Source organism: Lissotriton vulgaris, chromosome 12 (genome assembly GCF_964263255.1).
Source record: "Lissotriton vulgaris chromosome 12, aLisVul1.2, whole genome shotgun sequence".
Lineage (NCBI taxonomy): Eukaryota > Metazoa > Chordata > Amphibia > Caudata > Salamandridae > Lissotriton > Lissotriton vulgaris.
In genome coordinates this window covers 631,634,813-631,662,435 of record NC_141700.1, presented here as the reverse complement: position 1 = coordinate 631,662,435, position 27,623 = coordinate 631,634,813, and the positions used below count along the sequence as shown (strand labels likewise).

Genomic DNA, 27,623 nt, shown 5'->3' with positions numbered 1-27,623 from the left:
AAGGCTGTGGATCTCCTTTCTGCCCCTCTTTCAGAAGTTCTTCTGTTCCTTCTTTCTTTGGCCCAGCAGGGCTCTGCTCTGGGCCCTATCAAGGGCTATCTTTCTGCTATCTCTGCCTTTCGAAGGCTCCGTGATCAGCCCTCTCTTTTCAAGTCCCCTGTTGTAAATAGATTTCTCAAAGGCATTACTCATCTTTTCCCTCCCATTCCTTTCATAATGCCACAGTGGGACTTGAATCTGGTTCTTACATGTGCGCTCCCTTTGAACTTCTTCACCACTGTCCTCTTCGTCTGCTAACTTTGAAGACTGCTTTCCTGGTTGCCATGACCTCTGCCAGGAGAGTGAGCGAGCTCCAGGCTCTGTCTTGTAAACCTCCTTTTCTTTCTGTCCATCCGGATAAGGTTGTGCTCAGAACACGTCCATCCTTTCTGCCAAAAGTTGTCACTGCCTTTCACATCTGGCAAACCATCACTTTGCCCACCTTCTTTCTGCCTCCGCATCCTTCCAGAGAGGAAGAGAGGCTCCACCGTCTGGACCCAAAACATGCGCTATCATATTACCTGAACCGCACGCAACAGTTCCGGGTGGATGACCAGCTCTTTGTTTGCTACGTTGGCCCCAAGAAAGATCGGGCCATACACAAGCAGACTATCTCCCGATGGGTCGTCTTGTGTACTAAAGCCTGTAATTTTCTGGCTAAAAAGGAGCCTCCCGTGGGGCTGCGCGCCCATTCCACCAGGGGAACGGCTGCCACTATGGCGTTGGGATGTGGTGTCCCCTTACAAGACATCTGTCAGGCAGCTACGTGGGCCTCGTTGCACACTTTTACTAAGCATTACTGCCTGGACAGCCAGGTCCGGAGAGACGGCCTCTTTTGCCGTTCTGTTCTCCGGGACTTAGTACTGACAGATTCCTTACCGCCCCACCCATCCTCCCTGTTCTGCAAACTGATTTCTAGGGTTAAGGTCATCCCTTTCAGGGCCCTAGTTTCAAGACACCAGTGGGGAGTATCTTGCATGGCTCTGCGTTTCTGGCGCGGAAAGTTGCGTACAGAACTGACGTCAGCGTGTTAGGGCGGCGTCTAAGTAGCTGCCACGACGTCATCTCGACAACCACAATGCCAACGACGGACGCAGAGCCGTACGACGCCACCTTCCGATGCGCAGGGGTACTGCTGACAAAAACTTTCCAGTTCCAGTCTGACGCCTGGGGTTAATTTTAAGGTAAGGAATCTATCACTACTAAGGTTTCTTACAGATATATCGTTACCGAAGGTAAGTAACGTGTTCATTAGGTTCCATGTTTATGGGATTTGATGCATAAGATAAAGAACTACTTAATAGTGAACATTGGAATGTATAGGTTATTTTTGAAACTGTCATGGATGTGAGTGATGTGGGGGAATATAGTAAGACAAGTGGAAAGTTACTTGCAGGTCTTGATGCAGGTTACTGGAAGATAAACACTTGCATGCATTGTTCGATGCATCATTTTTATACAGATTGCCCCAAAAAAATCTTTGGTAGCAGATGCATCCCATCGACGTTTTGAATCTTACTTGCACAAATCTCTGTTCGGAGCATATGTATCTCAAAAGAAACTTCTATACCCATAAAATATTTTTGGTTTAAAATAGTCCTATTAGCTCTGTGGTATTTTCTTCTTTTTGTCCCGAGAACCCCTCTTTTTTGTGGGTCACAGTCGATTTCCCTTGCTCCAAGAAAACCACCACTTTTGCAGTGAACTGGAAAAGTGACAGGTATTTTGCACCCACTTCAGAGTTGCCCTTCCAGCAATGAAGGGGGTTTTCTGATCTGACATTTGACTCAGAAAATATCATGTCTCATATGGTATAGGTAAGGGGACACACCCCTCATCCCCGAAATAAAAAACCCCAAACCTTGGTATTTTATAATGATTAGTATTTCTAATTTGCTGTTCTGCAAATTATGTGAATAAGAATTACCATCATAATAGTAAATATTATAAAAGTGAATGGTCTATAAGTCACTACCAAACATTGTTCATCAGGCATCCCTAACTAGCTGTGATTGAGGAAGAGTGTATTGTTGGAGGGGGTGACAGTGATCAGATGTACTCCAGACCCCCTACTTACTCCCACCCAGCACATGTATATTCTGGCAAAATATGTTTAGCTATTGTCATTAGGACAGCAGTTAAAGATGGTGCTGTTTCTTTTCATTTATTATTTACTCCATAGTGAAAATCATCCAGCCAGAGAATCAGAGCATGGAGAATGCCTGCCTACATTGGCAACCGCGTGCGTTTCCCTTGCTGTGCCCCTCCTGGGGCTGGGCACAGTGCATTTGCCCAGCAGTCTGTCCGTAGGAAAGCCCCTGAAGGAGATCATGGTCCCTGAGTAGAGAAGCGAAGAACCGGCTGGCGTATAAAAGTTCCCCTTGTGGGCCACACTGGCTTAACAATTTCATATCTTGGTAACAAGCTTCCTTTAAGCTCCAGATTTCCCTGTAGGACAGAGCTGAATGTCCAGTTTATCACTATGTCACTGGTGTCTTAAGGAATTAATGTAAAGTTTTTAGTACAGGTGTGACTAACATAAAATTGTACATGTCCCTGTGGTGCCCAGCTTGTTGCTGTTCACAGTTACCACTTATGACTTTGAAAGTGGCATTACACATGTTGAAAAGTGCACTAAGATATTACTTTAAAAACACTAAGGTCTTGCATAGGTCTGAACACAGTCTTTTCAGCTATGGAGTCTGTTGCACTGACGTGGCTTCCTCTAAACAGACTATGCCTAGTTGGATAGTTTCCTAATTCACAAATTGCTATCAAAAAGCTAACATGCTATTGCCTGGGGAACCAGAGGCAAGGCAGATTCCGGACCTTTAAAGAGCTCCAACCCAGAAATCCGCTTATAAAATTGCTAAGTATTGTTGTCTAAACATTGTTTGCTCATTTCGCATTCCATATTTTAGTTTTAGAGGTATGAGTCGTTTTCATGCTTTTCTTTCTTCAGAAATGGCATTTGATGACTTTATTTAATGACTATTGACAATTTAGACATTCTATAAAACTGTTTTGGCAGTGTTTTTCCCAGTCTTGATCTCACCAAGATTTAGCAAATCTAAGCAGTTCCATTATACTAGGAAATCCCTGCTTGGACCATCATAAAAATATATTCAACTTGAAAACCTTAACCTTTTTAGTAACTGTCCCTTCCTTCTCATATAAGATTAAGGGCCCAATTTATATTTTGAAATGTCTTCTGGCCCAGTGTTCATCTTGAGCCTCAACAGAAACCGCTGTCAAAGTGGTTCCTGCCAATACATTGTAAGTTTGACAGACAAGTCAGTCGACATGACGGAGCCGTGCATCAAACTTACACATTTTTAAAAAAAATTTAAAATAGAAAATCCAAAGTGGAATTTTCTTCTTGAAAATAAAAAAAAACAATATCCCCATTGCCATGGTACTTTTCTCCATTGAGAGGCGGGCATCAAGCACTTTTCAGTGCCCTTTACTGCCAGGTTTTTCCTGGCAGTGACGGGCATTGAAGAAATTGTTAAATGGGCATCCATCTAAATTAGGTGGGCAGACATACAGCCAAACCTCCGACGGCCCATCAAGCCAGAGAGGCCACTGCATTTTAAGAATGTTCCCTAAAAAAGAACAGTCTTGAAGCTAGCAGAAAACTTGCTATTGTAGTCCTGCAGACATCTGGGAAAAAACAGAAGTAACTGCACTGAAATTCTGTTCCTTTTGGAGAGCCACATTGCAACATCCAAAGGAAAGCATAATTGATGTGTCCTTAATATTTTGTATGCATGCAAAATGTCACTTAATACCTGTGTATGTGCATGAATGACCTGTCTAACCTCCATATCATGCAATAGATGAGTTTCCGAGAAGGCCTTTTCAAAACATTAATTTTTGTGTTCGCAGCACAGTGCTTAAAAAAAGTATTGCAGCCAATGAAGCTAAAAGGCTAGAGGAGCCGAAGGAAAGAAAGAAACCAGGGCCAAAACCAGGCTGGAAAAATAAGTTCAAGCCTGAAAGGTGCGTAAAGATTGAGGATTGCATGGCAGACATATAGAAACTGTTTTGAAAATGCACCGAGTGGTTACCTTTGCTGAGTGAGTCTGATCACTGTGGTGTTTTTGTTACATTTCAGAGAAGAGCTGCCTACCATTTATAAGTGTCCTTACCAGGGATGTACTGCAGTATATAGAGGGGCAGATGGTATGAAGGTAGAGTATAGAAAACATAATTTTTTGATATCAGGGCTGCTATTACTCACGTTAAGTGCAAATGCAAGTATGTAACATGCTTAAAGTTCTATGTTCAGTTAGGAGTTACACCTTTTCCTTGATGAAGCTTTTTTATTTCTCTGCGTTGATTGCTGTAAACATTGGTCGCCTTCTTCGTCCTCAAGGTCTGTAGGTACTCCTACTGGATTGGGTGATAATTAAGAAAGAACAAGGGCAGACCTGATTTAAGAATTACGTGTGTTTTGTCATCCCTTCCTCACTTCTCTTTATGTCCTGCAAGAGTGGTTCCCTTAATGCTACGGCCCTTGTTATGAGTGGCTCTAATTACTTGGAACATTAACTCTGTGAGTGATACCACCTGGGATAGTAGCCTGGTGATTCTGGACCCAGTAACTCTATGAAACTGTTGCAAGGCAGGGTCTGCGGGCATGTGCACAAACTAAGCCCCACTACCCCTGCAGTATCCCAGAGAGAGCATGCAGTGCTCAACCCTAGCATGTAAATGTTCCCTTGACCCATTGCCACCCGTGGCCCTGCCACTGACATGTTCCACCTGCTCTGAGCAGATGGAAAGCGTCAGGAGATTTGTCCCTGGAATTGGGGAAAAACCACTGGAAAAGAATCTCGTATTCATGAGTCCTTGAGTTATTCTTCCGTCCAGGGTCAGGTCTTGCATTTGCATTTTTGTTTTGCAAGGGCTATTGGCTGGGAGGTGAGATTCCACACCAAAATTCATCAAGCATAATAAAGACCAATGACTCTTTTCAGTTTCTAATTTCAAGCTGGTCTTTTCTTCAATAACTTATTTACACTTTTCTGTTCCTTACTTTTGTAAAATGCAAAAGAATATGCCATTTCCTATATTTATTGCTCTTTTCTTTTCATAACTGTGTTTAATATGGAAAAATGAAGAGCAAAAAGACTTCGAATTGCTGCTCTCCCTGTCTGAAAATTGTGATATTAAAACTGCATGATTGTAAGATCGCATCTATTGCAGCTTAAAAGCATTAAGAAAGTAGGCTGCTAAAAGGCAGAATGGGACTTCTATATATTTGTACTACTTCAAGTGGGGGCTGTGCTGAAGCCTAGAAGCAAGTGAGTAAAGCAGTTATCAACCCCTTGTGAAAACGTTGATTGATTCCTCCGCCTGTCATCTTTTGTGTGCAGAGACTCCCTCTAAAAACTAGCATAGTCTAGCTTGTTCGATTGTACATGGAGTCCTTCTTGCATACCATGAAACTCGTGGGTGGGGGGAGTTGGGCTGGAGAAAATAAAAAGATGTATATATATCTGGACGGAATGACACTAAATTTGGCAGAAAGCTAGCTTTTGGTTCGCAGATTGGTCTTTGTTATTTGTTGTAAATCCGTTCAGTAGTTGTTGAAAAATGTAAGGAAATCCAAATTTGTATATCTTCGACCCCAAATAATTCACAGATAATGACAAGCTTGTGGGAGACCTGCAGAACTCTGATTGGCTACCAACACATCAACCAGGAAAAAATAACGCAAAAAAAGAAAAGGGGGTAGGTTAAAAATACCCTAACCCCCTAGCCTTGGTTGTGGGGTTTCAGAGGGACTCCACCAGGGCAAAAAAACATTTTTTAGAAAAAGTTTTTTGCCACAAAATCTTGAAAAATCCCACATTTGCAGCAAAAAAATGCTAGTTTGAAAAAGGTTCCCAGTAAGACCAGGTCCTGGGGGCATCTTGAGGCTCCCCTGGCTTTATTTTAAATAATGGAGGGAGGGCCACCTGGACCCCTCTCCTGGGCTTCCTAGTAGCCCTGGTGACCACCACTGCCCCGGGGCTTTCCTTTCAATATTGGAGGGGGCACGCAGACCACCCCTCCTGGGCTTACTAGATGCCATGGGGACCACCACCTCCCCAGGTCAAAAAACTAAGTGAATTGTAGAGGGCCGCATGGACTCCCTGGGCCACCACCTCCCTGGGGCCAAAATAATATTTTAAAGTGGGAGGGGGGTGGCACGGTCTATATAGGGCTCCAGGGACCACCACCTCCCCGAGGCAAGCCCATCAACACAGAAGGAGGGGGCCATGCAGCCTCCTCCTGGAGCCACATATGGCCCTAGGGACCACCACCCCCCAGGGCTGGCTCCTGTTATGTCCCGGGGGGCCCACCACTTATACATAGCTGTTTCCACTGACTTGGCGCTCCCATCAAGTCAGAGCAAACACAAACTCCTCTCCCAGCAAGAAGAGCTGTAAAACCGCACCCTCTTGCAGAGAGAAGAGTTTTTGTCTGTTTCAGCGGGCAGGGACACAGACAAAAAATTACTCTCACACACAGGGAACTGCATGTTTAGCAGCTCCCTGTGTGTTGGAGCAATGCCGGCTCCCACAGGAGGCCAGTAGCCATTAGGGTCCGCAGGAGCATGCAGGCTCCTCCCGCAGTCCCCAACGGTGCTGACTGGGTGGGCTCTAGGGCACCCAGCATTTGAAAGCTTTGTCCCGGGGATGGGGTCCCCAGGGCAATTATGGCCTTGATGCTCATTACACAAAAATTAAACCACAACAGTAAGCATCTAAACACATAAACATAGCAGGTGCCCCTACTGAAGCTCTACTTTTTCAAAAGACATATGATCCTTACTCCTGGGCTTGGCGAAAGCATAGCAAGTGTGTTTTCTCTGCAATTCTGTATTGATAAACTATCTTAAATCCTGCGTGGAGGTGCCTGCATCGTTGATCTATTGGAGAGCAATCTGTATGTGACCATGACGAGTGGGTTCTTTCTTGTCCTCTCCTGGTGAGAGCAGAGTCCATGGTTCTCCCTTAAATTGCTAGAAGTATGCAAATGTGGAAATCACTTGGATGCTTCCCCATTTGGCCCTGCCCACCTTAGTAGTATCCGAAGGTCTTCCTGCCAGGATGGTGGTCAGCTTAACAAGTGCCTCCCCCCCCCTCCCCCCAGCGTGTTTCCCGCTAATTTAGGTGAAGAGTTTTTGATAAAGAGGAATATGAGTACATCTCCACCAAGCAAATAAGCACTTGCTTCCTAGAGGTAAGAGGAAGGACCCTTGTTTGGTGGTGATTTACCTCTTTGAACTCTCATCATCTTCTCTATAGGAGGATTCATGTTATGATATTTTTCTGGATAAAGACACACCAAGAACAATCACATTGCCGAAACGCACATCACTGGTAACATTTCCTCGTGCTCCATTATACAGCTGTAGTGTAGGATACACACTGTACATTTACCCAAGGAGGTAGATCATCAGCAGTGAGGGCTACACCATCAACAGTATCTTCAATGTTAGAGAGATCACAGCTGATAGTTTGATTTCAAAACTTTCTCCATTGAGACGCCCTACATCACCATTGAAGTGTATGCCAAACAGACTGACCTCAAGGGATTTTTCCAGTGCACATTTTTCTGGCTTTCCAGCAGGGTGTTTATCATTTTGTACACCGTCCCAGTAAAACTGGCAAATTTGATAATTCTTTTTGAATATACACCTGACTTAGCTATCAAGGTCTCCTTTACGTACCTCCCTCGTGGATGCCATCACCTTGTAGGGTGCATTGATGAGAGGTGCAAATAAACTTAACATTCACATAGAAGCGCTGCAAAAACTGCTTCTGTCCGCATGGAGACACTTGAGCCTAAATTGGCTCTTACACTAATTTTGCTAGCTGGTTCCAGGATTTGCAGAGGTGGTAAAGGAAAACTTTATATCACAAGCAAGCATAAAAATGACTATGCCTAGATTCCAAAAGTAATATAAAGCATCAGAGCAAAATCCATCCTACCATCGCCAAGAAGCAAAACCTGACTCTGGGATTGTAGCATTGATGAGAAGGGGGGAAAAAGCCTGCTCCTTAACCTCATGCGCGCTAGCGGAATTCCGCTCCTCCGCTGAGATTTTTAAAAACGCATGTTACGTGACGAGCTGGGCTCGTCATCAGCGTGCGAGGAGGCTACGCCATGACGAGCCCAGCTCGTCATCAGCGTGGAAGGGGTTAAACATCAGTGTCCCCAGATCATGAGAGTAAGAACATCAATGCTGCGGGGCAGACAGTGTGTGGTCTTACATCAGTAACTCAGAAGGCTACCAGTGTCACAGCTTAATTGGGCAGTTTTGATAGATTTGTCTGGAAGTCCTTGTCTTCTTTTGTGGAAGATCTGCCTAGGCGCAGAAAAGGCTTCCTGAAGTAATTCAAGTGGGACTATTAGTGAGCAACTGAGCAATTAGTGCCGCTGTTGACTACGGATTTCTTAGCTGTGTAGTTCCTCCATAGTAAATCTCTTCAATGGGCATCCTGGCTGCTTTTAACAACATTGAAACCAGATGCCCAATTCAAGATAATTAACCGTCCATTTTCAGGGTCAGTACTATTTCGTTCACATACACATGAGGAGATGGAAAGGATTAGGAAGAAGGCAGAAAGACCAAAAGCTAAGGAAAAGGGAACGTTTTTAAAACCCAGTATCGCTGTTAGGATTACCTCTTCAAGCACAGGTCAATGGTTCAAACCTCACATCTGTTGATGTTGGGAAAGAAAAGTTCCTCGCATTGTGATGAACTTGCACCCCTGCCCTAAGTAGCCCCACTGTAAAAAATGTCTGGGTCCCTGTTGTTGATTTTTGTTGTCATGGGCGAACACAGATGATGAGTGCGAGTCATGACATATGCCTATCTCACTGATTGCAGCCTTTTAGAACTGGAGTGGGTACTGTCATGGTGGTGAAAGGCTACTGCTATTGTAAGGGATTAAGCAGCATGAGTGCAGTGGTGGCTGCATACCATGTAATTATAAGTGGTACTGAACAGGCCTTTTTACATGTGTCACTGAAGTGATGGCTACAGGCTCACCTATTTGAAGTTCTTCTGCTGTGTGCTTAACTCACCAATGGCATACATCAGTTTGGTGTGTAGTGCTGCACAGTGTGTTTGTGTTATATGCATGCACTGGGTGTTTGCGTGAATGGTACAATACAGGAATGATACTGTGCAGTTCATGAATGTTATATGCATGTGCTGGGTGTTCGTGTGCCAGTGAATCGTACAATATATGGAAGAGTCTGGTTTCCATTTTGGGAGACTAGTGCTTACTGGAGGAACAGGAGATGGAGGTATCCCCCCAGACAGATTTCTGGATTTCTGCATTCCTGTGAGCTGGGTAGGAAGCACTGGAGGAAGGGAAAGCCAGGCTCTTCAGTATACTTCAAAGGATGCTCTTTGTTTCGGAGAGGAGTAACTGGGAGGGCACCTGGGAACATTTTAGGAAAGTGATGGGGTTGGTAAGTGAACGATAAAGTATTATGCTGAGGCCCTGGAGTAACTTCTTGATGCACATATCACTGTGGCTGACATCCATTAGTCACTACCATGGCCTTTGTTGTGGGGCTGTCAGACCTGAAGTCGCTCCTTTTGTGAATGACTGTTTTCTGGAGGATGGGCATGGCAGAGGAGAGGGCACTTGAAAAGGAAGCGGACCCCCACTATAAGCATCGAAGACTCAGACTCTAAACCACATTTGGTGTCTGGAAATGGACTTGAGAAGGAGAGCTTGCAGCCCTGAAAATGTCAACTGTCAAGCAGCCAGTCAGGCTGTGCGAGGAGTAGAAGCTATGAACGTCTTCTGCCAGTGACCAGGACTGGCAGCCAAGGCCTGCCAGTCTCCTAGTTGGGTGAGGGGACATCACCCAAGTAATCCAACATCACCTGCCCCTGGAGAGTGGAGTGACAATGCCTTCCTTTCTTGCCAATTAGGGGGTTTCAAGAGTCTCGTCGTCATTCAGGGTAGCTGGTGGGATACAGATATTTTGTCTATACAAGTTCCAGGGCTCCCATACTTTGCTCCACTTCCCGGGACCCCTCTGGCCACATATACTGATTTTTCCCGGAACATGCACCAGTCCAGATCTTTCTTCCATTTGTCTAGCGTTGATGGTTGGTGGGCCCCCCAATTTTGTGCTATGTTGCTTTTAGCCATTATTGCTGCCAGGGTCACCCATTGCTTAGTATAAAAGGTAAGGTCTGTCGGCCCCCAAATATTGAGGAGGCACCTGTAGGCTTTGGGTTGCAATTCGATTGCGAGTACCTCTCGGAGAGTGTGATGTAGGACTCACCAGTATGATTGTATGTGCACATATTCCCATATTATGTAGATAAACGTACCCACCTCCCCACAACCAGGTCTGCACCCTCCACTGTCCATTCTGCCCATCCAGATCAAGCCTGGTCCAGTGATGTAAATTCTGTGCAGAACCTTTAGTTGCACTAAACGTAGCCTTGCTTGGACCGCCACCTCTCTCTGGGAGGAGACCGCTGCTTGCCAGTCTTCATCATCCAGTTCTAAGCCATCTTTAATCCATTTTTCCTTAAGGGACTGGAGTGGGGATTCCCAATTGTTTATCAGCTTTTTGTAAATCAGAGAGATAGACCTCTTGGGAAGACGGCCGTCCAATATCCTATCCTCGAGGGGGGACGCGTCAGGAGGGGAGGGTCTACGAGCAAGGTGAGTCTGGAGTGCGTGTCGAACCTGTAGATATCTATAATACTCAGTGCCAGCCAGGTTATATTGCTGTTGAAGAGAGGCAAACTGGAGGATTGCGTCCTTGACCCAGAGGTCCTTGATCTGGGAGATACCAATAACATCCCACTTATTAAATCCTTTACTTTGCCAAAGGCTCCCCAGCTTTTCGAAGTTCCAGAGTGGAGTCGCCAGTGTGAGCCTACGGTCCCATCCCAGGTGTTTGGTCTCTTCATGCCAACCGTGAACTGAGTGCACGGTCGGACCTGTGAGGGTGTATTGACGAGGTTTAAAATAAAGTGCTCTACTATGGTCCCCACCTGGGACGAGCCATCTATGCATGGCATATTCTGGGTCATCCGGACGACCATACATCCCCTGATTTATCGCGGTCAGATGGGCTGCCCAATAATATTTCCTAATGTCCGGGAGACTGTTGCCACCATCATACCAGTTGAGAGTGAGTTTAGCTATGGCAATCTGAGGTTCGAAGTAGAGTTTCTATCTCTTTAAAATATGACTTGGGAACTGGGTTCTGGAGGGCGTAGATAAAGCGGGGCAGAGCCATCATTTTAACCCTTTCGATGCTGATGACGAGTCAAGTCAAGTCAAGTCAAAAATACTTTATTCGATTAGTTAAAATCATAAAAGTATACTACAAACACATATGAAAACATATGAAAACATATAAAAGCATATGAAAACATATAAAAGCATATATATGCATATAAAGGCATAAAGGAAATATAAAGGTGAGGATGGTAATACATTCATATTTCAACTACTATAGTACATGAATGTAGTATACATATAAAACAATTCTAAAAAGGACATTAAAAAGAACATTTATGCAGTAAAAATCGGGGTCAGGTGTTACTTTTTACTTTTTAGATTATACTTTTTACATGATTCAGTCGGTTGTTAGAGAATTCATTGATCTGAGACGTTTGGCTCTCATAGCTGCTACCAAAAAACTTGCAACCCCGTACATCACAATAGGGGTCTCCATAAGTTGTAAAAACAACAGTGCGGGTTTCACTTGCATAAAACCCCTGTTTTTCATTAATGGCAATATGTATCTTTTCCTCCCTTCCGCAAAAAAGGGACAGAAAAATATAAAATGGGTCTGGTCCTGGTCGGAAAAGGAATCACATTTACATGGGACGTTATCCCTTGGTTTGTTCCATTTCGGATAATCACCCAGAAGGAGGTGCATTTGGTTAAAACGAAATTTGGTGAGAAGCCACCGATGATACGGCCTATTCACTACCCTTAAATAAGGCTGGATTGACATGGTAGATACAACAATATAGTGAGCCCTGACAGTGGTTTTTTCTAATTCTTGCGCTTCACGCAGCATGTTCCTAGACTCTAAAAATTGTTTTTTAATCCATGAAACATCTTCTTTACACAGCCTCTCGGGGTTACTATACAACTCAGCACGGCCCAGGAGGGTAGCAGCAGACTTAATATAGCTCAGCCATTTAATATCATTAGCTTTATCTCTCCCCATGCAATCAGTAATAATTTGGCGATTTAACGTCAGGTTCGGGTTCAACCACATTTTCACCCAAAGAAGTAATGGGGCAAGGTTAAGAGTATCTTCAATGTATCCTTGCCCTAATTCTATCAATACAGAAAAGGTGGGTGTGGACTGTGGTAGGCCTAATAGTGAACGCATGGACCTATTCTCCTCCTTCTGTATTAGGGCCAAATCCCTGAATCCCCAAATCCCAGCCCCGTATCTAGCCAGAGCCAGGGTTTTGGCTCTATACAGCTTGAGAATGGCTTCCGTTGGTTTACCACCCAGTCTTTTAGCGAAGCTCTGTATAGCTCCAAATGACCGCCGAATAGCCATTGCTTTATTGACAACTTGTGGAGTCCAGGTGCCCAAGTCATCAAAAATGACTCCAAGGTATGTAAATATTTTAACTTTGGTTAAGATCACTCCATTACATCGCAGGGTTTTAGTGGTGTTCTTTCCTTTCCCTATGGACATAACGTGTGATTTATCCATATTTACAACCAGGTCTAGTTTTTCCATAAAAGCCCCAAACGAGTCAAGGAGCAGCTGTAGACCATTCGGGGTTCTGGCAATGAGGACCGTATCGTCGGCGTACATCAGTACGGGCAACGGTGACCCTCCCATATTGGGTATATCTGGGGTTGCAGATTTTAAAACGGAATACAGGGAATTAATATACAAGGAAAATAACATGGGGGCCAAAATGCACCCCTGTCTCACCCCCCTAACTGATCTAAACCCAGTAGTGCACTTGCCGCCTGTGGTCATACGGACCGATGCCGTCAGGTCGCTGTGCAGGAAGGCTAAAAAATTTATCAGAGCAGGGTCTAGACCCAACTCAGAGAGAATTGTCCACAGCTTCGACCTATTTACTAAGTCGAACGCTGTGGACAGGTCCATAAAAGCTAGGTGAATTGACCCGCTGGAAGCAGCAGTATATTTAGAAACAGTCATGTATAGGTTAAGACACTGCTCCTCAGTCCCCCTCCCTGTCCTAAATCCATATTGCGTATTACATAAAATTGCATTTTCTTTTTCCCACAGATTAATTTTATTTAAAATGACTTTGCCAAGAATCTTGAACGAAGAATCAAGTAACGATATAGGTCTATAACACCTGGGGTCACCCCTTTGCCCCTTCTTAAAAATTGGAATAATGACTGAATGTGACCAAGTGGTAGGAGTGTCAGACAGATTCATGCATGCTAAATTAAAGACATTCGCTAGAACTATAGACCATATGTGGGGATGTGCTTTATACATATCGGCGGGGACCCCATCCGGGCCTGGGGCTTTCCCGCCGGCAGTATTTTCGATTGCATTTAAGACTTCTTTTACAGTTACCCTCAATGGAGTGTCTATAAGTACAGAATCTATAGGAGTGAAAGGGGTAGTAAGGGTATTACTTCCATAAATGTTTTCAAAGTGATCTAGCCATTGTTTCTCGGTGATATTAGCCTCCAATATCTCATTCTCGTTACCACTAAACAAAGGGGAGTTCACTATTTTCCAAAATTTAGCACTATCATTTAAGGTTAAGTTGTCATAAAGTGCTTCCCAGGCCTTTTGTTTTAGTTCTCTTTTACGAGCCTCGGTCATACTCCTATAGTCTTTCCTCAATTGGGACACTTCAGTTATGTTACGAGGCTTACGTTTTAGGGCTTCTAGAAGTTTTTTGTGCGCCTTTGAGCAATCTGCATTGAACCATCCCTGTGCCATTCGTGGTTTATCAGATGATTTAATTGTAAGGGCCTCGGCAACATTTTTACATATGGTTCCAAAAGCTTTTGTAACATTACCTCCTGTTGACAGCGGGTCCCTGCATATGTTAAATTCAACACTTAATTCATCACATAAGTTAATAAAAAATTCCTCAACATTAATTTTAGACCATTTAACCCGTCTACCTTGGTCGTGGGCCCGGACTACAGTAGAGTAGGATAACTGTTGGTCATTGTTTATTATGGTAGGATTTGTATTAGTCAGTACCATAACGACCGGGTTATGGTCACTAAATGCTGTTATGATGGCGTTATATGAGATAACATTTACGAGGATACTAGGTGACACAAAAATATAGTCAATGATAGTATTACTACCTCTCGCACTATACGTCGCCACTCTGTCTTTCGGATTCACAAAAGCGGGTTCAGACATATCCATATCTATCAACAATTCTTCTAGAGTGCCCCCCTTTGCTGAATGTTCAAAATGCGGATGGGTCAAATAGTCATCATCATAAAAACTACCATTGTAACAGTTAAGTTGACAAAGGTGTGTGTTAAAATCACCAAAAACAATATAATGAACCAAAGTAGTTTGACTCTTCTTGTAATTATTTAAAAAGTCAGTCAACATTAGGATATTTTCACCTCCTTGTAACCCTTCTGTTGAGTTATAAAAATTTACATATAGAATTTTTTCCCCCGTTTTCATCAGGGCCTCTAAAATGAGGCAGTTAGGGGAGTTGATATCTATAGTTTTCATCACCCCCATGTGACTTACTGAGGTTAATAGTGCAAGGCCTCCCTTACTTCTGCCTCTATTGGCCTTTTGTGCAGCTTTAAAGTGGGATACATATCCTTCTACCCAGAAGTTACATTCGGTGTCCCATGTTTCTTGTAGTGCAATCACTTCATGTTGCTTAATGATTTCAAGCCATTCTTTATCATCTCTTTTGGTTTGTAGGCCAGAGATATTCCACGTCATTAGCTTCATAGTTCTGACAGCCCCTTTGGACCCGGAAGGTTCCTGCAACCCCATCTCGGTGCCCAGTCAGTTGTCAGTATCCAGATTTATAAGAGCGTCAAAGCGATTTCTTAGCTCCAGGCCAGGGGTCAGAGCCGCTTGGTGATTGCAGTCTAGAGACAGATGTGAACTAAGGGGTAGAGTGGCCCAGTTGGCTAGTTGCACTTTTTGTCTTGGGGTCTTTCTCGTGTGAGCTGAGTCCCGAATGATTTGTTGTGTTGGGCGAGGATAGAAAAAACCCAGTGGGACCGCGCGTATTTGCCCTTGGTTAATATCAGTTGCATCCCAAAAAAGTCTTGAGCAGACGTGTGGATTCCTAAAGTTAATGATGACACAATCATCAGAGAAGCGTTTGGCCGTCGGGCCCAGCCAAGTAACTCTTCTCGCCAGGCTAACATGTGTAGAAACGTCACTTGGACCTGTGCAGTTTTTATCGCACCAGCTCTTTACGTTTTCCATAAGAGTTAGTTGAGTTTCTGATTCTCCCGGGGTAAGTCTTGGGACATTAACCAGAACTGCCACAAAAGGAGTTGACTCAGGGGGTAAATTTACCATAGGCTTGGGATACAAACCGTGCCCCGTTCTCTTGTGAGATGTGTTATCTGCAGCCCCGTCATTTGCCTCATTAGTATTTGTATTGGGATCCGAGTTGTTCTGTCTGCTGGGGTGCAGGATATTATCGGCCGCTTTAGGATTATTTGCAAGAGTCACTGGCGGGATGAGTGGAAGATGTACTGTTTTGGGCATTGAATTCCCGGTGCTGGTTACCTCCATGGGTTGGCTGGTATGCCCTGTGGCGTGTACTGGTTCTTTTGCTAGATGCTCTGCCACTTTTTGGAGTAACAGGGAGTTCATCCTTTCGCATCGGGTTATAATACCTGCTACACAATCTTTAAGGGTTTCGACTATATCACTTGAGATCTTGATGAGAGTGGATTCAATAGTGTCAGTTAATACCCTTTCTATCATATCTTTGATAGAGCCTTCAAATTTGACTGAGGATTGTCGTGATAGAGTTTTGGCTCTATATTGTAAGGGTTGAATTTTATATGATCTTGCTCTTTTCCTTATTTTACCTATCTTGGCATCCCCCACTGGGACTTGGGCGCGCACGGGGGGGTCAGTTACCCCTGTAGAGTACTCCTGGTGCGCTGACTGTTGAGCATTAGGTAGATTGTCACAGACACTATTGATAACAATATTGGGTTCTAATGGTACCCTTGACTCATTGTGTTCAGACGAAGCTCCCTCCAAACCGAGCTCCCGTTCTTTCTCAGCAATCTCCTTGTTAAGCTTCCCTACAGCCGAGGTAAGGTATGTCAAAATGCTTTCAGGAGCACTTGTTTTACGTGCAATTTTTACTTTGCTGGTTCCCCCTGTATGCGATGTCTGTAGTTTTCTCTTACCCATTTCTGTGCTGTAGATGTTAGAGGACCGGCCTGTCCTGTCCTCTGCCGTCCGCTGACGGCCACAGACGGCCCGCCCTCTGCCCGGGCTCCGCCCGGCGCTGCCCGCGCGCGTCCCGCGACGCGGAGGAAGCCTCCCTCTGAAATACCGGCAAAACCGGAAGTCACCGCTAGGCCCCCTGGGAGCTGTAGTCTCCAGCCGCGGGCCGCGAGATGGAGCTAAGCGGCGCGGCGAGACTGCAGCGTTGGGAACCCAGGAGCCTTCTTGTGGCAGGCAGCGTGTTGCAGGTAGTGCGTTTCACCTCTCTCCTCAGTGCCTCGTAGGATGTCTCTCCCCGCTCAGCTCGTCATCACCCACGGGTTGCTTGTGCTGATGACGAGCTGAGCTCGTCATGTAACGTGGCTTTTGAAAAAAAGCCGCACAGCGCAAAAATCGCCGCAGCAGCGATGCGGTTAAAAAGGACGGCCCTTCCCAATAAAGAAAGAGGGAAGGACTTCAAGTGGCTAATATCACCTTTCAACCTCTGAATAGGTGGTAGGAGGTTGTGAGTGAACCGGAGCGTAGCGTTTAATATAATGAATATTCCGAGGTAGCAAAAACCATCTGTGGCAATCTGCATCAGGCAACCTTTCGGGAGAACTAGCGGTTCACTGTGCAAGACATAAATCACAGATTTAGACAAGTTTATGGCAAATCCGGAATGTCTGCCAAATATTGCGAGGATGTCTAGTAAACATATCAAGTAGGCCCTCGGGAGGGTCAGATACAGCAGGACATCTTCTGCATATAACAATATCCTATCCTCCCAGTCTGAGGCTCAACGCATACCGCGGATCATTGGATCTCTGTGGATCCACACCTCCAACGGCTCCAGTGCTAAGGCAAAGAGGAGCGGAGACAGGGGACATCCTTGACGCTTTCCATGGCTAAGCTCAAATGTCTCTGACTTGCGATTGTTCGCAATGACTTGGGCCATAGGTTTAGAATATAATAACCGAATCCAGCTCACAAACTGGGATCCGAATCCCATTTTATCTAAAACAGCAAAGAGGTATGGCCACTCCACCATGTCAAATGCCATGGTGGCATCTAGTGACACCAGGACCACAGGTTCTAAGATAGTTGTAACTCTGCCCAACACCCCATGGAGCCGACGTAGATTTAAGGCGGCGTTGCGGTGCGGCATGAAGCCAGACTGATCTGGATGCACCAGGGTCTCAATCACTTTTACCAGGCGTGCAGCCAGCATTTTTGCTTGGATCTTGGGCTCAGCATTGAGAAGTGAAATTGGTCTATAAGACGTACAATGGGTTTTCGGTTTACCTTCTTTGTAAATGACCCCAATGTTGGCAATTCTCTGATCTATAGGAAGTATCCCTACTATCCCTAAACATTGAATGGAGGTGAAGAGCTATCTTGGCCGGCCTCAACTTGTACAACTCGATTGGGATACCATTAGGACCCGAAGCTTTACCGGAATTAACTGCTCGTATAGCCTGAGCCACCTCATCGATCACAAAAGCAGACTCCAGGTACTCACGATTTTCATCTGTCAGAGTACAGAGTACAATATCTTGAAGTAAGGCCGCGTTTTCTCCCTCTGTTTACCGCCCCTCTGTTCTGTAGATTTCCGATAATGATCTGCAAACTGGTCTGCTATAAGTTGCGGGTATGTGATTGGATCGGCTCCCTCTCCAGTCAGTTTGGGCACCCGGAGCGATGTCTATTCCTTCCTATCCAACCAAGCAATCCATGTCCCAGCCTTATCCCCGTGTTCATAGAGTCTACTCTGGGTTTCTCTCCCCTGTGTCCTAGGTCTATCTGTCGCTATTGCTTTGAATTCGTCTTGCTTTAAGCTTAGCAAGTGCACCATTTCAAGCATCACTGTATGCTCCCGTTCTTCCTCCAGTTAAGCACTTCATCCTCTGCCCTCACCAAGTCTTTTTGTTTATCTTTTTTCTTACCCGTAATAAGGGATATTGCTTCCCCACAGGGAACTGATTTATAGGCTTCTCATAATGTCTGGGCTGAGTGCACTGTTCGTTATATCCTGGAAAATTAGGGATCTGTGGTCTGAATTAGTTTCTTATGAATGACTGGGTCACGTAGATACCACAGATTAATGGGAGCAATTCTCCCTACACTAATTTGACCCAGGACCGGTCGCATCCAGACCGGAGAATGATCTGAGATGCCCCTGCCCAGATGGCGGGTCTCTCGGATATCCCATACCTATGACGCAGGGACTAAGATATAATCAATACAGGACAGACTAAAATGGGCACCGGACCGGAATGTGTATTGAGCTCTATCAGGGTTATGCACCCTCCATCCATCTACCAGCCCCACGGCCTCGAGGAAGTTAGAAAGCCACTGCTGCGCTGGCCTAATGTCTCTAGGGGGGTGGTGGTCCAGCTCACCGGATACAACAACATTGAAATCCCCCAATACAATGAGGAGGCCTAGCGGGAATGACAGCAGCACTGCCCCCAAGTCTTTATATGTCTCACTCTGAAGGCCGGGGGGAACGTATAATGACACATACGTGATGGTCCGACCCTCCCATTGTCCTGTTATTCCCACATATCTACCCCTATTGTCGACCATGTGGACTGCGCCGTGAAAGGGAAAGATTTCCTGCCCAATATTCCCACCCCTCTGGAACCTGTTGTAAAGCCTGTGTGTGCCACTAACCTGTACTCCCCTCTGTTCATTGCTTGGCACGTGTTACCGATCAAATGAGTTTCTTGCAACAGGATAACATCTGGGGCCTGCCTTTTGATATACTAATGCACCATGCTGCACTCGATCTTATCGCCCAGCCCGTTGACCTTCCACCTGAGGACTCTAACTCCTACATCCCACTGTGCACCCATCTGAAATTGTATTTGTGCCTTGCTCCCGCTCTATGCCATCATCATGCGTTTGAAATGTTCCTTCAATAAAGTGAAATCCAAACATGAACATTCCCTCCCAACCGCCCCCCTGCACTCCGGGCTTCGAACTGCCCATGATGAAACTTGCAGAGTTCCTGTTGCCCCACCAAATAACTAAAAGTAGAAAAGTAAGGTACGTGGTGCCCTCCCCTCCCATCCCCACACCCAAAAAATCGCACTATCTTATACAGGTAATTCAAATTATCACTCAATAATATGCACTGAAAGAGGCTCAGACTGTCTGAAGATACTCGCTGGTGTGTCCTCTCTTCAGGTCCCATTCCTGACCCACTTAGGTCTGCATGAAGGCCCACTCCGGGAACGACAGCACCCGCCCGCCACCACCGGCTCTCCCCCCTGCTTCAAGTGCGTCACTGATCAGCGATTCTCTAGCCATTCCGCTGCTGATTCTGGATGCTCAAAAAAACAGGCTCTACTGTCCGCCTCAACTCGAAGCCTGGCTGGAAACAGCGTGGCATACTTGTAGCCTTTATCCCTCAGTGCCTTTTTGATTTCCAGAAATGAGCGTCGCTGTCTCTGAATTTGCTGGGTGAAGTCCGGAAAGAATGTAATGTCTGCATTTTCGTACTTCAAGGGTGGTCCTGCCCTGGCGTGTTGAAGTATGATATGTCGGTCGCGGAAGTTGAGTACCCTAGCCAGGATCGGACGAGGGGAGGGCCCAGGCTTAGGCCGACCTCCGGGAACTCTGTGGGCTCTCTCGATGATGAAAAACTTTCCAAGCTCCTTGGGTTGCAGGTGTTTCGGGATGAGATCCCTCTGACTTATCCGGAACGCCTAAAATCCGTACATTATTACGACGCAGGCGTCCTTCATAGTCGTCCAGCTTAGATTCTGAGATTCTCCGGAACATTTGGAAGTCCTTGACTTCTTGCTGTAGTTGGGAGGCATCTTCTACCAGTTGTTAGTTTAACTTTCTTAACACGTTCGTTGTTTTTAGGTTTCGCCTGGCGTCCGCTGCGCAGCAGCGTTTGCGCAGGCAAAAACTTTTGTTAGAACAGTACGGGGGCTTTTTCCCGCCTGCTCTTCCATTGGCTAGCTCCATAAATGGAGGCTAGCCATTGGAAGATAGATCTGTCCGTCATTGCCGGAGCAGATTCGTGGGCGTTCCGGCGATTTTTTCGCTCTCCGCCTCTTTTTGTACGTCATGCGTGGGCGATTGTGAGCCTTTATTTATTTATTTTTTTTCCCCCTGATGTTTTTCGTCATTTCCAACTTCGTCCCCGTCCGGCGTTGTTGTATTCTGCTGTCCGTCCTCCCTCCCGCTGTTCGTGTCTTTCTTCCCACCCCCCCTCCCGCTGTCTGTGTCTTTCAGGAGCTGCTTGGCTCCGCTCATGAGGGACCCCTACTGTCATTTCCTGAGCTTGTAATCATCCGCCCATCCCCCCCGACGCACCCCGCAATCTGTGTTAGCCACGTACAGTCCGGTCTGATACCCTCTACAGGCTTCACCCAGCCACTTGGAAGCCGAACCCAAGTCAGGGTGCCCGTTGACTGCCCGCCCTTTAGGCCTCCAGCCTCTGTATGGCAGAGAGATGCTGGCATCGCAAGGGCTCCTGTCTGCTTGTGTTGGGCTGTAGACCGGATTCCCCCTCCCCCCCCGCCCAGTAGGCCTATCTAGACGCTTATAAGACGGATCATTGCCCACTGCAGGCCCCATAAAAGTCCCTCACAGTTGTGTTCCAGCCTCCTGCAGACCTTACTCGCTTCTCCTGTGTACCTTGCAGAACAGTCCACAGCCACCAGTCTTTACAGGCCTGACCAGAGCACCTTGCGAGTTTGATCAGAGCACCTTACAGTCCTGACCTTGGCACCGCCCTTTACAGGACTCGCAGTTCCCTTGTAGGTCTGTGGGAACAGTCTTTGTCTCAGGTCGTATTTAGTCCTGATTTGGACCCTTTACAGACCTGTCCTTGATAATTTAGTTGGGTATTAGCTGCCAGCCCCAGAATAATAGAGAGGATGTTTGGTTGTCAACTAAGACTGTGGGTTATCCTAGCCCCCGGCCGATAGTAGTAGAAGTAGCTTCAAAGGGACACCCGTGTCAGACAGTTCTCAGCTTTAACATGGCACCAACTAAGCAAATAGTAAACAAAACGGAAGAATTTGTATCTTTTCTGCAACAAATTTAGCAAGGGGCTTATCGTTGCTTTCGTTCACCTGTGAAACATTTATCAGAGTATGATAATTGAAAACTGTCTTGGGTATTTGGTTACACAAACAAAAATTTTGTCGGACGGTGTTCGCAAACAGAAATAAGCTTATAAGTAGTGAACTCATTAGACATGGTTTGGGACCTGAGTGTGCACATTTAATAGAAGTTGATACTTTATCACTAATCACAGCGTGGAGTGATCTCATACTTCATTACTTTACTACCACTTAGAATAAGATCACACTTTGAAACGGCTAAAAGGTAGGTAGGTGCTAGCAAGTCTATGGCCTGCCTGCTCCCTCATCTGGTATCCGGTGGGCAGGACGTGTCAAGGTGTCAATAACTGTCACTCTGAGAGGGACCACCGTACCTGTTAAGCGAATGCGAACCACCTCATGCCTTTCCGGGGGGGCACATGGCCAGTACGACACAAGTCTCAATAGCTGCGGGGCAGACTGCACCAGGGCGGCTATCAAAGCAGTGAATAAGGTGTCTCACCATGGAAGCGACTCATGCAGAAGACGGCAGGCATAATGACCAGTACATTGGTGGTTCTGCGATTGCGGTTCTGTGCCAGTAGGCACTGCAGGCGTCTCAGCACTCAGGTAAGGACCTTCGCTACCTGGTTCCCTCAAGCCATCTGAAATTGCTGTGACCTATGCAGGTATTGCAAACAAAACAGGTGATGGACAGAATGTGGATCAATGTCACACAATTACCCCAGTCCAAAGATCTGGGCCCAAATCCATCGTTTTTTTGTACTCCACACCACCCTGGGTTAGACAATGGCGATATGCAAATCAGCTCTGACCCTGTGCCCCATGGGAACAGTCCAGTCCGAACTACAAAAGCCATGTCCTTCCTAGGACGGAATCAAGCATCCGAGGACCGGACCGGTTTCGAGGTAACACCTCTCATCAGCCCGGCTAGCTTGACTCCAGTGGTGTGGAGTGCCTGGGACCCACGTCTGAGCATCCCCAGCGCACTTATGGCGGTATTGCAAACAAAACAGGTGATGGACAGAATGTGGATCAATGTCACACATTCACCCCAGTCCGAAGATCTGGGCCCAAATCCATCGTTTTTTTGCACTCCACACCACCCTGGGTTAGACAATGGCGATATGCAAATCAGCTCTGACCCTGTGCCCCATGGGAACAGTCCAGTCCGAACTACAAAAGCCATGTCCTTACCAGGACGGAATCAAGCATCCGAGGACCGGACCGGTTTCGAGGTAACACCTCTCATCAGCCCGGCTAGCTTGACTCCAATGGTGTGGAGTGCCTGGGACCCACGTCTGAGCATCCCCAGCGCACTTATGGCGGTATTGCAAACAAAACAGGTGATGGACAGAATGTGGATCAATGTCACACATTCACCCCAGTCCAAAGATCTGGGCCCAAATCCATCGTTTTTTTGCACTCCACACCACCCTGGGTTAGACAATGGCGATATGCAAATCAGCTCTGACCCTGTGCCCCATGGGAACAGTCCAGTCCGAACTACAAAAGCCATGTCCTTCGGACTGGACTGTTCCCATGGGGCACAGGGTCAGAGCTGATTTGCATAAGGCCATTATCTAACCCAGGGTGGTGTGGAGTGCAAAAAACGATGGATTTAGGCCCAGATCCTTGTACTGGGGTGAATGTAAGACATTGATCTACATTCTGTCCATCAAATTGTTTTTTGTAATTTTCTCCCTGAGTGTACTGGGGTAGCTCAGATGTGGGTCCCAGAGCCTCCACACCACTGGAGTCAAGCTAGCCGGGCTGATGAGAGGTTTACCTCGAAACCGGTCCGGTCCTCGGATGCTTGATTCCGGTCTGGGAAAGATATGGCTGTGTAGTTCGGACTGGACTGTTCCCATGGGGCACAGGGTCAGAGCTAATTTGCATGAAGCCATTATCTAACCCAGGGTGGTGTGGAGTGCAAAAACGATGGATTTAGGCCCAGATCCTTGTACTGGGGTGAATGTAAGACATTGATCTACATTCTGTCCATCAAATTGTTTTTTGTAATTTTCTCCCTGAGTGTACTGGGGTAGCTCAGACGTGGGTCCCAGAGCCTCCACACCACTGGAGTCAAGCTAGCCGGGCTGATGAGAGGTGTTACTTCAAAACCGGTCCGGTCCTCGGATGCTTGATTCCGGTCTGGGAAAGATATGGCTGTGTAGTTCGGACTGGACTGTTCCCATGGGGCACAGGGTCAGAGCTGATTTGCATAAAGCCATTATCTAACCCAGGGTGGTGTGGAGTGCAAAAAACGATGGATTTAGGCCCAGATCCTTGTTCTGGGGTGAATGTAAGACATTGATCTACATTCTGTCCATCAAATTGTTTTTTGTAATTTTCTCCCTGAGTGTACTGGGGTATCTCAGACGTGGGTCCCAGAGCCTCCACACCACTGGAGTCAAGCGAGCAGGGCTGATGAGAGGTGTTACCTCGAAACCGGTCCGGTCCTCGGATGCTTGATTCCGGTCTGGGAAAGATATGGCTGTGTAGTTCGGACTGGACTGTTCCTATGGGGCACAGGGTCAGAGCTGATTTGCATAAAGCCATTATCTAACCCAGGGTGGTATGGAGTGCAAAAAACGATGGATTTAGGCCCAGATCCTTGTACTGGGGTGAATGTAAGACATTGATCTACATTCTGTCCATCATATTGTTTTTTGTAATTTTCTCCCTGAGTGTACTGGGGTAGCTCAGACGTGGGTCCCAGAGCCTCCACACCACTGGAGTCAAGCTAGCCGGGCTGATGAGAGGTGTTACCTCGAAACCGGTCCGGTCCTCGGATGCTTGATTCCGGTCTGGGAAAGATATGGCTGTGTAGTTCGGACTGGACTGTTCCCATGGGGCACAGGGTCAGAGCTGATTTGCATAAAGCCATTATCTAACCCAGGGTGGTGTGGAGTGCAAAAAACGATGGATTTAGGCCCAGATCCTTGTACTGGGGTGAATGTAAGACATTGATCTACATTCTGTCCATCAAATTGTTTTTTGTAATTTTCTCCCTGAGTGTACTGGGGTAGCTCAGACGTGGGTCCCAGAGCCTCCACACCACTGGAGTCAAGCTAGCCGGGCTGATGAGAGGTGTTACCTCGAAACCGGTCCGGTCCTCGGATGCTTGATTCCGGTCTGGGAAAGATATGGCTGTGTAGTTCGGACTGGACTGTTCCCATGGGGCACAGGGTCAGAGCTGATTTGCATAAAGCCATTATCTAACCCAGGGTGGTGTGGAGTGCAAAAAACGATGGATTTAGGCCCAGATCCTTGTACTGGGGTGAATGTAAGACATTGATCTACATTCTGTCCATCAAATTGTTTTTTGTAATTTTCTCCCTGAGTGACCTATGCAGGGGCACACTTTTGGAGGTGCGAGTGATACGGCCTCTAGAGGATCACAGGCAATGTGTGCATCTTTCACACTCCCTCCAGGCTGCCACTCCGGTTACCAGGCCTCTTTTGTCCCCCAGATTGCCACCGCGATGCACCTCTCACCCGCACTTGAGAATCATTGCAGCCGCAGTGTCTTCGACGTAGATGGAGGGGGAGGGGGGAGCCCCGAACGGACTCCGGCCAGCAAAACTCAATCCCTGGTGGGGCCTCCCTACCGAACCACAGGAGCACCCGAGCCGCGTACCATCTACCTCCGTACTCTGGGCCTCGGCGCCCGCTCTGCACCTAGGCCCCGAGTGCCCCAAGGTCCACTCCTGCCCCCCCGGAGATGTCCTGCGTCGACTGCATCAGGGCACATATCTCCGATAGACTCCGGCTCCAGTTCCCTCGTCCGGGGCTATTCCGGGATGGTCTTCACTCTCCGCCTCAGTTGCCACTCGAGGCCCCGGTCTCTACCTCATGACAAGGCCGATCCGTAAACACGGCCAGATCTCGGCCCCTGGTCGCTCCCCGAGGTTTGTATTCCTGCGAAAGCGTACCGGATGCTTTCCCCTTCAAAGGATGTGCGATTAAGATACTAGTGATAGTGACGGATAGACCGGGGACTAAAGGGATCAGCAGAGCTATCGAGCTTTGCGGCTTAGCCACGCCCCAGGAATCTGCCTCTTAAAACACAAGAGCCCGTGCCCAAGGGGACTTGGTATTGCTTGTGACTGCTGAATTTCACTTTATGTTGTTATATAAATACTATTTTTTTTTAATAAAAACAAGTATTTGATTGCTACTGCTGATTATATTTTGAGTTGTGTGCCTATGCTCATCCCTTTGTGTCCACCTACACCTGAGAAGTCTTCCACTGCTTGACTTGTGCTGCCACTGAGAATCAAGTACTGAAGGAGTACTTGGCCCAGTTGCACAGGAACCATAGTACGTCAGGCCAAGGGACTTCAGGAGTAAACGGCGCCTTGCCCATGGTTGGGCCTAGTAGCTTCAGCTTGGATTAGACAGTGTTACTTTGAGGACATTAAAGGCAAATAGTAAAATAAGTGTACAATAAATGATGGATCTCAGCTAGTATGGACTTTCTGTAATGCAACAATTTAGGATCAAAGTTGTTATGATAGAGCTAGATGGAGAGAGCAAAGTCATAGCTAGTGGAAAACGGTAAGAATAGGCTGGGTGGCAGAGTGGGTTGAGGGGTGAAGAGGACTGAGTTTAGTCGCTGCCCTGGTAAGAATTTGGTCATAAGGAAGATCTTCGCTTCCTTCTTGAAGGCAGAAGTAGAGCTCATTCCTCTGATGTGAGGGGGAAGCGAGTTCCAGATTCTAGGGGCAGCTCCAGAGAAGACTCTGTCATAGGTTTTCTTCTTCTGGAATAAGGGTGGTTTCAGGAATAGATCCCTGGCACTGCGTGTAGGACCACCTCCCCCCGAAATCTTGATTTTTTTTTTTTTATCAAGATACATATCTGTTTTTTTGGTGGAGGGCTTTGTGAGTAATAGAAGCCAGTTTAAGTTGAATTCTGGCCTCGAATGGAAGCCAGTTCATAGCCATCTGATGAGGAGAGATGTGGTCAAATTATTTTGATCCTGTTAAGAGTTGCTGCAGCGTTAAGGTACGTTTTTAGGGAAGTAGTGGAGAATCTTTGAATCTTTTAGGTCTTGACTACCATACAGCTTTTTGCGGTCTGGTTGCGAAATAGCCCACTCATTGTTTACCATTGGTAGGCTTTAATGTCACTCTAATTTCTTTGCTTGTTATTCAGTAACTTGCGTTGCGCTTCTTGTGTTTGTCTCTCCCTTGAAGTGTAGCCTCTTTACCATCCTTATGATTGTTATGTTATGAGAGTTCATAGCGCGCACAGCTACTCAAAAGAGTGTCCCGGTGCGAGCCCAAGAATCAGGAGGAAGAGGGAAGAGGACAGTAAAGACAAACAACCAGCTCAGTTGAAAAGGAAAGTTTAAAGTTTCTTCCTAAAATGGGTAAAGTTCTGTAAGCTGCGCAAGTCAAGAGAGAGAGTTCCAAGTCATAGCTGCCAAATAAGCCGGGGAACTGCCACCCTTTCTTTTCAGAAGGAGTCTGGGGATGGTGGCCATAAGCATGTTAGAGGAACGCAGGTGTCTGCTAGGGATATAGAACTGAAAAGTTTCCTGAGATAGGTTGGGCCATACTCATAGAGCACAGTATGAGCCATTACCAGAACCTTAAAAGTGACCCTTGCCTTCACCGGTAACCAGTGCAAATTGCGCAGATGCTACTTGACACTGGTATGTTTGGGGAGGTCAAAAAACAGACCGGCAGTGGCATTTTGGACCACCTGAACTCTGTCAATGCAGAAGGTGACAAGGGCTCGGATGATCGTTTCCTTCGATGCTAAGGGCAAAAGAGGCAGATATTTTTTAGACGCTTCTGGATGCCGAATCGGGTACCTGTCAGTTTACTGATTTAGTTGCAGAAACTAAGCTTTTCGTCAAATCAAATTCCGAGATTTTTGTAGTGGGATACCCAAAGGGGAGGAAGAATGCCAGACAGAGGGGGGAATTCCCCAAAGAGTAAAATCTCGGTTTTATCTTGATTATATTTCAGCAGAGCAGACGTATGCCAATTAAACACCGCCGGCAAGCAAGTTTTAACATGGGCAGTGGATGTCTCTTGTTTTTTCCAAGTGAACAGGAGATGGGTGTCG

At 46.5% G+C, this 27,623-nt stretch overlaps 1 protein-coding gene across 1 annotated transcript in view; it reads left to right on the top strand.

Moving 5' to 3' along the window:
- The window catches only part of ZNF276 (zinc finger protein 276), a 177,041-nt gene that overhangs the window by 84,096 nt on the left and 65,322 nt on the right, over positions 1 to 27,623 (top strand). Inside the window, exons 7-8 of the mRNA XM_086945788.1 lie at positions 3,928 to 4,041; positions 4,157 to 4,232. Of these exons, the coding sequence (XP_086801914.1) occupies positions 3,928 to 4,041; positions 4,157 to 4,232 (190 nt within the window). The remainder of the gene's footprint in view (positions 1 to 3,927; positions 4,042 to 4,156; positions 4,233 to 27,623) is intronic.